A 12,486-nucleotide genomic window follows, 5' to 3' on the forward strand; every position below is an offset into this window, starting at 1 on the left:
AGTTAGTAATATTCTCTTTCTTTAGAATCACTTTGGTGCAGTAGAAAGACGAAGAGGCCAGAATTTGAGTCCTGCCAAGTTCGTGACAAGTCATGGAATCTTTCCGTTCCTGTTTCCTTACATGTAAGATTAGGCTAATAATTGCTACCATGCCTCCCTCCTAGGGATGCAGCGAGGATCAAGTTAGATAATGTCAATAAAGGACTTTGCAAACCTTAGAACACTTTATAAATGTCAGTTATTAATAAATGTGATCACCTCCTCCCCCCCAAAGTGAAACACAGTATCAAAAATGGTTTTGTGTTGTACAGTGTCTTTGTTGTTTATATTTTCTTCAAAGTCGTTAAAAAACAAAACTAAACCTTGTTATTCTAAGTGAATAAAGCTGGAAGGAGCCACAGAGTCTACCTAATCCAATTCACTCAATTATATTAAATTAAATTGAGTTGTTGAAGTTCAAACAGGATGTAGGTTTTAGAGGTAGGATTTGAACTTGGTCCTTTTACTCCAGAACTGATATTCTTTCTGCTATATGATGCTGCCTTGTAGAATTAGGTTTGGGTCATTAGATGTTGCTCCCAAGATGATTAACTAGAGGGAAAAGAATTATCTGGCAATGCTTCCTAAACTCTGAATCTAGGCAAGTGGTTATTTATCTACCCCTCCCATCATCCATCCAGGCTTGGCAGTTAGCATGGGCTATGTAAATGAGGCTCAGACTGGGAAAATAACTTGGTTGTCAATAACCATTCTTTCTGGGATGTGAGACTTTAAAAAGAGGCCAGGAGTTTGACTATCCAAAACAGAACTCATCCTATTGACTTATTTGCTCTTGAGTATGGTATAGTGGAAGGAACCCTGGGCTGAGAATCAGCACACCTGTATTCTAATTTTGAGTCACCCATTATCCAGGTGTATGACCTTGGCCTCAATTTCATCCTCTCTCTATATTTTCTTAAAAGTAAAATATTCTGTAATCGCTGAAACAGTATGTAGTGGATTTAGAGATGAACCTAGAGTCAAGAAGACAGACTCGGGTTTTAATCCTTTCCCAGTCACTGCCTCCTGTCTGTGTGACTTACATTCCCTTCACTTTTACTTTTTTTATCTGCATGTCACTATATTTGCATAAATGCTTGACCTGATTTTATGATAGTCAGTAAACATTAAGTACCTATTATGTACCAGGTGCTGTGCTAAGCTCACATTCTAATGGGGGAGACCACATGCAAATAATCATACAAACAAACTGTATTCAGGATCAATTGGAAATAATCCATAGAGGGAAAGCATTAGAGTTAAGATGGATTGGGAAAGGCTTCCTATAGAAAGTAGGATTTTAGCCAGGACTTGCAAGGAAGCCAGAAAAACCAGGAGGCAGAGATGAGGAAGAGCATGGAGGTAGCCAGGGAAATCACCCACTTTGGGGATATAGAGGAACATTAGGGAGGTCACTGTCACCAAAGTTCAAGTACATGGTGGGATATAAAGTGTAAGAAGACTGAAAAGATGGGAGGGGACCAGGTTAGGAAGGGTTCTGAACACCAGACTGACAATTTCCTTGGAGGTGAGTGATAGGGAGCCTCTAGAACAGGGAGCCCTCTAAGTCCTCAAGTGTGGCCCTTTGACTGAATCCAAACTTCACAGAACAAATCCCTGTAATAAAGGGATTTGTTCTGTAGAACTTGAACCAGTCAAAAGGCTGCACCCAAGGACCTAGAGGACCACATGTGGCAAGGCTGCAGGTTCCTCATCCCTGCCCTAGAATTTATTGAGTAGGGGCTGGTGGGGGATCATGATGTGATATGGTCATACCTTTGCTTTAGGAAGATGCCTGACAGCTGAGTGGAGATTCGAGGCAGGCGAACTAGCAGGTGATTTATTACGGTAGTCTAGGTGTGAAGAAAGAATGGACCTGCACCAGGGTTGTGGCAGTGTCAGAGGAGAGAAAGAAGCATATAGGAGAAATATTAGCAAGGTAAAATCTACAGGCCTTGACAAAACATCGGATATGGGGAGTGAGAGAGACAGTGTGGGATTGAAGGTGACACCTAGGTTTTGAGCCTGGGTGACTGGGAAGACCCTTACAACAGTAGGGAACTTATCAAGAGAAGGTGGAGGGTTTGGGAGTAAAGATGAATTCTCTTTTGGACACGTTGAGTTTAAGATGACTACAGGGCATCCAGTTTGAGAAAGGCTATTAGAGATGTGAGACGGGGTCAGCACAGAGGTTAAGGTTGGATAGTAGATTTGAGAATCATCAGGATAGAGATGGTGATTGAATCCATGACAGCTAATGGAATAATATTGATGGTGATGATGATGATGATGATGATGATATTGATATTGATATTATCTATCGGAGATGGTTTGGTATTGCCCTGTCTGAAGATGGAAGTTTGAGTAGATTGGTTGACCTTTCATATTCCCATTTAACACTATGATTTTGTCACCTTTGAATATTTATGTACACACTTAGGATCACAGAATTTTTAGCTGGAGGGCATCTAAGAGATCATTTATTCCACCCTCTTCATTTAGCTAGTGAGGAGACTGAGGACTTGGCCAAGGTCACTTTGATATTGTAATAACAGAGAGCTAGGATTCTAATCCAGCTCCTCTCAAGCCAAATCCACTTATCCAGTGCCCCAGGTGAAGGCTGAGTGGTTGGTAGTATCTGGTCCATTTATGGTAACACTCTTTCCTCCCAAGTGTGTTTCTCTCTTCTTTGTCCTAGTTTTCTTCTTTTTGCTTCAGTTTTTACTGTTTCATGTTTTTTGTGTTTCCACCCAATTTTTACTTCTCTTCTGATTTAGCAGTGAGGAGGTCAGTTGGACTGAACTGTAAAGCATATGAAGTAGATCCATGCATCATAACGATAAAGGGAGTTGGGGAGGGGCTGTGAAAAGCTTTGAATGCTCAACAGAGGGGATTATGGTTGATCCTCAAGGTGATAGGGAGCACTGGAATTTATTGACTAAAGGAGGCTTATGGTCCATCTTGGACTTTGGGAAGATCACTTTGCCAGATGTTTGGAAGATGGATCAGAGTGGATTGAGATGAGAGGCACCCAGATCTTGGCAACCAGATACTGCTGCAGCCGCCATCACTGCCGACTCAACTTCAGAGCAATGTTGTGTAGCTCAGATGAGATTCAGTACAGTACTCTCCAAACATCCCAGAATTTTTGAAGGGCTGTTGTTTCCTGGGGTGGAACCACTCTTCTTAGAGAGCCAGTCAGTTTTTTACATAGCAGTTAGAAGTCAGGAAAACTCAGACTGACAGTGTGTCGGTGACACCGGGGGACTCTGGGATTAGAGTTCTATGGACCATGGATTGATTCAAGAGAGTCCAGAAAATTGGACGGGAACAAAAATAACATCTCTATTTTTACTAAGTTCTAGCTGAAATTTAGCGTTTCTTTCATTTATGAGTTAAAAACAAAAAAAAAGCACCGCAGCAGGGGTCTTCTGTGAAAGGACCCATCGCCTTTACCACTGTGCCAAAGGGGTCCATGACACCAAAGAGATTCTGAACCCCTGATCTAGGATTATGCATTCAAGGATGCATATCTTTTCTGAAGCATTTTCAAAAATGCTTACCTTTTCTAATAGGAATGCTGGAGCTCCCTCCACACACAATCATAGCTCTGGACACTGCTGGACTCTCTCTTCCTCATCTCCCTGCCCCTCAAACCCCTCATTAATTTGTGGCTGCTGAGGTGATTTTTTTGCTTCCTTTTTTGTTTTCTTCCGTTTTCTCAGAATTATAGATAAATGAGGGTGAGGATATAGATGCCATGAGAAAGTGTGTGCAAACAGGTCCATACTGCCTGCCTCTTGGTACATTGTGATCTGGGGCTCAGTTATGAACTCTACCCATCTGCCTTTGGACATGGTCCTGTCCTATTGCTCTTTTCTCTGGAATTAGCCAATAGGATTTAGTAAATTTCTCCAGCACCTGGGGGATTAGGAAGCTAGATGCTGTACCTAAGTGTAGGAATGACTTTGGCCCAAATCCTGATCCTGCTACTTGTTACCTAGGTGACCTTGGACAAGTCATTCTCTCTGGGCCTCTGTAAAAGGAGGGATTGGGTTAAATGGCCAGTAAACTAAATCTATGAGCCTTGGTCCTGGTTAATAGGTGGGGCTAAGCTCCAACAAGACTAAGACTGACAGGAGGCCTAGAAGCATTGGGCTTTCCAAAGAAGGTGAGAAATGGATGGTTAGGATAAATCTGGAAATTTCCTACAATGGATCTCCCAGTTCTGTTCCTACCCCCTCATCCCCTGTTCTTGGGACATAAAATTTCTAGATAATTATGGAAAGAAATCAACCTGAGAAATCAGTGCTGTAGAATTTCAGAAAATCTGACACTTTTTGTGAAATTGTACATGGTACTGGATTTTCCCAGATAAATAGTATTGGAGCTGGTGTGTTTTTTGGGGGGGGGAAACCTGTTAGGCCAAGTCATTTAGTGGTTAGGGTGTCAAGTAGATTTTATTAGTGGTTTTTTCTGAACCATTGATTTTTCTGAATGAATGTATTGAAATAAACTGTTTAACACTCTTTTGCATCCCTGAACCAGATCAAGAATAGGAAATCAAATCCCAACATTTCATTATTCTTGTGAACTTAAATCATACTTTTGAACTTAAAGCTAAATGTTAGTAGGTTCAAAAAAGGAAGATATTGAAATGTGAAAGAGAAATCCCATCAGATGTAAAGGTACCACCCCACACACATTAAAAAAGGTCTGAGGCTGGAATAGTTTCACCTGCTTAGAAAAAGACTTTCCAGGATCAGAAACTTGCTCCAAGGTACACAGATTGCCATCATACCTTTGTCCACAGTCATTCAACTGATAATGATGCATAAAAGGAGTCTGCAAAGTGTGTTGTGTGTATGGGAGAGGGGGTGCATCATCTTCAAGGAAAGGGAGAATCCCTTACTAGGGACCCTAATGTGAGACAAACTGGACACCCAAGATCTTTTTTCCGACCTTTGGCCTAGAGTTATCAAGCCTCAGATCCAAGACTTGAAAGAGTTAAGGCATTGCTGAAATGAGGACCATATCACACAACTGTAAGAGCACCCCGAGCCAGATGCCAAAGAGGATGAAAACATGAGCAGCTCACCAGAGTCCATCTGTGGAGCCAAGAGAGATGCCACACCCTGTGAAAACCCCTAGAAGTGGAGTGATCTGCCCTGCCCAGCCCAGCCTTGCCTGGGCAGCAGCCAAACCTACTGAGGAGCCAGCTTGACAGCTGAGCACCCTGCTTGAGCCATCCCTGCAGCAACTTGGACTGTCCAGCCGGGATGTCGTGAGCCCTCTTAAGCTTGCCCAGGCATGGAGAAGGTGCCCTCGAGGGCAGCCCAGCCAGCAGAGGAGCAGTCCTCCATCCCTGATGCCTCTCCTGGCCCTGAGCTTTGTGAGGCCCTGCCCTTCCGCAGTCTGAGCTGCTTTGGCCATGTATCTTCCTTTCCATCATACTTTAAACTCATGCCCACTCTTTCACCTAAGGACCCTTTCAGTCTGTAGGAGAATATTCTCTGGGTTTGGGGGGATGTGCTTGCAGTTACTGTTTTTGCTACTTGGGTGAATGCTTTTTTTAGAAAAAGCAATTTAGTCTCCTGGTTGATTGTTAAAGGGCAGTGTACCAGTGGTGAGCCTGGGGTAGTGTTAGCAATGTAGTGTTACTCCTAGGACCCCTCTGGGTACTTTTGCAGTGCCATTGATGGCCTGAGTGTTACCTTTGTAAGCTAATGTCCCTTCAGCTTCCAAAAAGATCAATATGAAGGGGAAGCTTGACAAAAAGAAGAAATATTTTCCCTGTGTTTGACTTACTGAGATTCTGGAAAGAAAATGTGTTTTATGAAAGAAAACCTGGATGTAAGGGGTAGTTTTATTTCCTGAGAAGTAAGGCACATCAGGTGAGTGAAGGCATTGAAAATGTTTCTGGAGAGACAAGTGCTCATCGGAGTGGCCATGATTTTGCCTGGGGTGGGGGAGTCCCTCCCGATGAGCATTGTAACCCCTTTGTGATGCAGGGCCAGGACTCTGTTAAAAGTTGTGGTCCCTGAAACATTCATTCCTTTGTGGGTGTGTGTGGTGAGGTTACCCCACTGACCTAGTCTGTTCTCAGACACTAAACTTGTTCTTTGTGCAGCTGCAGACACTTATGAGCTTCATGACCCTGGGCAAGTCACTTCACCTCTACCTCAGTTTCTTCATCTGTAAAACAGGGACAATAATAGCATCTGCCTCCCAGGATTGTTGTCAGGGTCGGATGAGGTAATAGTTGTGAAGTGCTTTGCACAATGTGTGGTACATAATAGTGGCTGCATAAAAGTTGTTGTTATTATTTGCCTATACTTGGAACCTTTGTGCCCTGGCGAAAGCTGTCAGAGTTGATGTTTTTACTGGCATGGTGTGGGTGGTCACAGTAACATAGTGCTGCGAAGAGGCATCAGATCACACTTTGTTGTTCAGTCAGGGTTTTCTTGGCAACGATACTGGAGTGGTTTTGCCATTTCCTTCTTCAGTTCATTTTACAGATAAGGAAGCTGAGGCAACAGGGTGAAGTGACTTGTCCAGGGTCACACAGCTGGTAAGTGTCTGAGGCTGATTTGAACTCAAGTCTTCCTGACTCCAGACCCAGCTCTCTATGCACTGCACCATCTAGCTGCACTACGATTACAACTTTAGCAGGGAGAAGAGACAAGCAGTCAGCATTTCCCACAAAGCAAAAGGGTTAACCTAATATACCTGTAATCAGTTTAGTATCAATAGTTCCAGAGATTTTGCCATGTTTAATATTTTTGTGTTACTTGAAAATATTCTTTGCAGTGTAACCAACAGACAAATGACTGTAATCTTAAGGGCAGACATTTATCTTATGCTGTGAGCTTTGCTAAGTGCTTTATCCATCATCTCATGTTACCTTTACAATGACCCTGGGAAGTAGGTGTTATTGCTACTTCCATTTTACAGGAAACAGACAGGCAGAGGTTAAATGATTTGCCTGCTGTCACACAGTTAGCAAGTGTCTGAGGCTGGATTTGAACTTGGGTTGCTCTGATTCTGGGTCCAGAACTATATCCACTCTTCCACCAAGTATGTATATACAGCTGTGTATTTTTATGTTTGCTATAGTGGTCTACGAAGCAGTTTAATTTAAGTTAATCATAATTGGACTAATGTCTTATATTTGAGGCAAAGGTTATTTGAAATCCGTCTTAACTCTTATAAGGATTATATACAGTCTTAGAAGAATTATGCCTGAAGTGTTCACGTTATTCAAGATGTTAAGCTAGAAATCCTTTCTTTTCACAGTCAATTGGTTATTTGACAATTACAAAGATTTCTTTCAGCTTTAAAATTAATTAAATTACCATCTTAATAGATTCATTTTCAACCTTACTACTATTTTCTCCCTCTGTACTATTTTGCTTAGTGATCTCATCAGCTCCCATGGATTTGCTTTTCTTCTCCATTCATGTGATTCTCAGCCCTAATTTCTCTCCTGACCTCCAGTCTCACACATCCAGCTGCACTGGACATCTCAGGGTCAGCTGGGTGGCACCAAAGTGGCCAGAATTCTGGGCCTGGGGTCAGGAAGATTGATCTTCCTGAGTTCAAATCCAGTCTGAGACACTTACTGGCTGTGTGACCCTGATCAAATCACTTCACCATGTTTGCCTCAGTTTCTCATCTGTCAAATGAGCTGGAAAAAGAAATGGCAAACTAGTTTAGTATCTTTGCTAAGAAAACCCCAAATGGGATGACAAAGAATTGAGTGTGAGTGAAAAACAATTGAACTGATTGGATGTCTCAGACTGGATGTCCTGTAGACATATCCAAAACTGGACTTGTTATCTTCATCTCCCCCTGCCCCTCAACCATCCTTTCTTCCTAACTTCTCTATTATTGTCGAGGTCACCACCATCCTGTCAGCCCCTCAGGTTCACAGCCTAGGTATCTTCACTCTCGACCCCCTCCCCTCCAAGTCAGTCTGTCCTGTCAAAGGTAGACTGGAAACATTGCATGCTGTTGGTTTCCCTTGATGTGTAGGGAATTTTATTTTACTCTCTCATTTTGATTCTATGTTTGGCTTTGCTTTTTAGGTGCTTTCTTATAAGCAACAGACTGTGGGGTTTTGTTTTATCCAGTATGTCATCTCTTGAAACAAGATCGTGGTGTGGCTGTAAAAGAATAGGATGACATCAAAGTAAATGAAACATAGTTAATTGTAGGGACAAAGTATTGACTTAAAAAGGAGTAGGAACAAGCAGATGCCTTTTTTTTAAGGCAGTATTAGGGAGGATGAAAACATGCACTTAACCTAACTTAAATTTTCCTGGAATGGATTAAAAAATCCAACAGTCAACCAACATTATTATGTACCTACTATGTGCCAGGCACCGTGCTAAGGCTAGGAACACAAAGGGAGGCAAAAGACAGTCCCAGCCTTGAAGGAACTTGTAATCTAATGGGGGCCACAACACACAAACATATACAAAGGTAGCTTTTTACAGGATAAATAGAAAATGGTGAACAGAAGGAAGGAATTAGAATGAAGAGGGGAAAGGGAGAGCTTCCAGTGAAAGCAGGGATTTTAGTAGAAACTTACAGGGAGCCTGGGAGGTGGAACAGGAAGAAGGCCCTCATTACCAGAGCTCTGAGATTACTGCAGTAGTTTGGTCTTCCAGCTCCAAGACTCTACATGCTCCAGTTCCTCCTCCCTACAGCCACTAAAGTGATCTTCCTAAAATGCCGGTTTGATTGTATCACCAATAAAGTCCAGTGGCTCCCTGTTGCCTCCACGAGCAAATACAAAATGCTGTTTGGCATTCAAAGCCCTTCGTATCCTACCCCACTCCTACCTTTCCAGTCTTTTTATACCTTACTTCCCTCCAGGCACTCTGATCTGTGACACTCGCCTTCCCTGGCTGTCCTCTGCCTGGAATGCTCTCCCTCCTCATCTCTGGATTCTTGTACTGGAAGCCTTCCCTGTCCCCTCTTAATTCTAGTTACAGTCTTTCTTCCACTAGTTATTTCCCATTTCTCTTGCCTGTGGCTTACTTTGTAGATATTTGTTTGCGTGTTGTTATTTTTTAAAGTTTATTTTTAGCTTTCTGTTAGGCTAGACAATTCCCCAAGAGTGCCACAACTGCCCATTAAACAGGTAATTAGTTTGAGAATAGAAGCATGGAGTATAACCCTTGGTTATAATCTTTTAATGTGCTGGCTTGGGTGGATCATTAGCCAGATCTTGTACTTTTCAGTGTAAAATAAAAGAATAAATAATAAATCAAAAAAAATTAATTAGGGGTTAATGGCTTTTAGACATTATTTATATTTTGATTTAAAAAAACTGATGATTTTCATCTCTTCTTCACTGTTAGTATTAATCTAATAACACACCATGTCACTAATTCTTACCTAGTTGGGAAATTTGTGTTATTGGGAAGATTTGTGCTTACATGTGATTTCTCCCCATGTTACCTGTCTATTTTAATTATTTTTCAGTTTCCCAAAAGCTTAGCCTGGAAAAAAGAATATAATTTGCCTCTTCTCATGATAGCTCTCTTCAGACATTTTACTGTCCTGTGGAAGGAAGTACAATACACCGATTGTGCTTGGCCCCAGTGCATGGAGCTAGGACCAAAGCGCTGAAGAAGTTGAAGCCTGGTTGATTTTGGTTCAGCACAAGGAAAAACTAACTAATGATTAGAGTGGTCCAGAAATGAAATGGGTCGTCTTAATAGGGAGTGAATTATTCATCGCTGAGGATATTTAAACATAGGTTGGATGATCATTTGTTAGGGCTCTTGTGGGATTTGTGCTTCATTTAAAGGGACAGGGACTACTCCACAGTAACTTAACCAAAATCTCTTCTAAATGAAGTACTATAGCTTAAGACATAGGTACAGAACTTAGTTCTGGGAAAAGTTCTTAGTCCCTGGAACAGAGTGTTTTCCAAAATACAAATGTACTCATAGCATTACTGGGATATCACTATAAAAGTATAGAAGGCTTCTCATATTTAATAAGATTTGCTATGTTTGCCCCCTTTCTCTGTGCGAAGGAGAAGATGCACCTCTTCAAGGACAGGGCAGGGTTCTAAATTGTAATTGCAGATAGTGACATTATGAAACATTAATCCTAGCACAGATGTTTTATTATGTTAAGACTGGATAGTCCCCAGGACTTCTGAGAAATGGCAAATTCAATTTGCCAAAATGGCAACCACATGTGTAAATCTATTGCCAGTTTCCTTGGGCTGGTTGCCATAGTCTTTTCTATCCGAAAAGTTTCACCATGAGCAGAATTTTAAATGACTCTTTATGTTGGCAAAAGAATCATTTTGTGTAAACAACTTGGATATTGTGTGGTGTTCTGGTTTGGAAGAGATGACATGATTCAGGCTTTTATGAAGTATAGTGCCGTCTTAGGCCAAGCTCGAAGCCATTAGTAACTGTACAAAAACATTATATTGTGCATTTTCAATTGTTTTCCACCTGTCACTAATTTATTTCCTCCTTAGATAGTAAAATGAGGAAAAATGTCTTCACTTAACCATCTTGAGTTGGTTTTAATGTTTATGTTGAGTGATAATGCTCATTTTGGGAAAGCTCAATGTAGACTTCCAGTAATCTTTGCCTCAGACTTTCTCTTTAGAAAAACAAGGTATAAGTTTATACATATGCTGTTTTTGATTTGAAAATTGACAGTCTTTCAAATCTGAAGGATACCTTTCAGAAAACAGTTGGGTTTTTTGGGGAACTTCTTTTAATTTCAGTGTTGTTTGGTAGGCCTGATCAATAAAGTAGCATTTATTAAGCTCCTACTGTGCCAGGCACTGAATACAAAGACAGAAAAAAAGTATTCCCTACCCTCATGGTATCTAGCTGATGAAATAATTGATGTATGGAAAGGCATGCACACATGAAACAAGTTTTTTTTGAGAAAAATTATTAATAATGGAAAGGCTTCATGTAAAGGGAAATATTTGACCTGAGCTTTTAAAGAAACAAGGGAATCTAAGAGGTAGCAGTGAGGGGTGCTGAGGGTCTCTTAGGTTAAGTGACAATATGGAGCACCTCTATTATTCTTCAGAATAACCTTAAAGGTTAAGTCTTCTCATTAAGACTAACACATAGACGGCTAATGTAGAACTCCATTAATGGTGTAAAGGAAAACTGGTCACAGCCATTGGCTGTCTTCATTTGGAATTCTGAGAAGTTTATAAATTAAGTTTGTAGAAGGTGCTGGGGAAGGAAGATCATAGGTTCAGAGTTAGGAGGGTCCTTAGAAGTCATTTGGTACACCCCACTCATTTTACAGTTGAGGCATGGAGGGCCCAGAGAGGTTAAATGATTGCCTAAAGAGGTAGAGATAAAGTTGTTTCTTATCTTTAATTTTTGAGAAACTTTTAAATTTAAATACATACACAAGTTTGTGTATGTATTAAAGGGGCAGCTAGGTGATGCAGTGAATACAGCCCCTGGCCTGGAGTTTGAATATGACTGTAGATGCTTACTGACTGTATGACCCCAGGCAAGTCACTTAACTCTATTTGCCTTAGTTTCCTCATGTATAAAATGAGCTGAAGAGTGAAATGGCAAACTACTCCAGTATCTTTGCCAAAAAAAGCCCCTAATGGGGTCACAAAGAATTGGACATGACTGAAACAACTCAAAAACAACAAGTCAGTGGATTTAAGCACACTTAGGAGTTAGGGATTTTTTTATCCAAATCTCTTAATTATTTGAATTTACAACGCTGAGCAAATAATGTACTTTCTATTATCTTAACATGTTGGCATACTTTAGGAATGAGAAGAACAGAAATGTGAAGAGAAATTATTAATATTAACATTATTATAAAGTTTTTGTATAGGCATTATCATTCTTTTGTGTGACAAAATTTAAAATTTTCCCTTTTTATGTATTTTAATAGGTTATTAAAAGCTGACCAGCCTTTCCCAGTTGGAATTTATACTTGGCTGCTGTGATAATTGAACCTTACTGCATGATTCTGGATGATGTCAGAACAGGATTTGGCCGATGTGGTCCAGATTGCCGTGGAAGACTTGAACCCTGATCACCCAGGTACAGTAGGTATGGGAGCAGAATGTGAAATATTAAAAAATACAATGTAAGGGAGACTTGCTATATTTGTAAATTTAAAAAAAGGTCATCTTCCCCTCTCCCAAGTCCCTCTCCTCACCACTCCAGTGATCCCACATGTGCTGATGATATTCTTAGTAACATGAAATTCAATTCTTTAAGGATCTGTGATTTCACTGGTGTGTGCAGTCCTTCCACCAACACAGATCACCATCTCTCCTTGACTTAATAGATGGCCTTTAAAAAAAAATTTGTTTTAATCACCCAAATCTGCCTTCTAGCCCTTTCGTTGAGAACACAAGAAAAGCTGAACCCGTTACAAACATGGATAGTCAATCAAAACAAATTTCCC

General features: G+C 40.8%; 1 protein-coding gene across 17 annotated transcripts in view; it reads left to right on the plus strand.

The window, feature by feature from the left end:
• The window catches only part of BANP (BTG3 associated nuclear protein), a 264,208-nt gene that overhangs the window by 17,060 nt on the left and 234,662 nt on the right, over window positions 1–12,486 (plus strand). For 15 of the 17 annotated variants that reach the window (XR_011972900.1, XR_011972901.1, XM_072636301.1 and 12 more), the window contains exon 2: window positions 11,965–12,116. Coding sequence is in view for 15 of the 17 variants with exons in the window: in XM_072636301.1 (XP_072492402.1) it covers window positions 12,047–12,116 (70 nt within the window). In the remaining 2 variants the exon portion in view is untranslated. Of the gene's footprint in view, window positions 1–11,964; window positions 12,126–12,486 lie in introns of all 17 variants that reach the window. The other 2 variants (XM_072636290.1, XM_072636295.1) reach the window with 1 other exon arrangement.

The sequence above is a fragment of the Notamacropus eugenii genome, chromosome 1 (assembly GCF_028372415.1).
Source record: "Notamacropus eugenii isolate mMacEug1 chromosome 1, mMacEug1.pri_v2, whole genome shotgun sequence".
NCBI classification, from domain to species: domain Eukaryota; kingdom Metazoa; phylum Chordata; class Mammalia; order Diprotodontia; family Macropodidae; genus Notamacropus; species Notamacropus eugenii.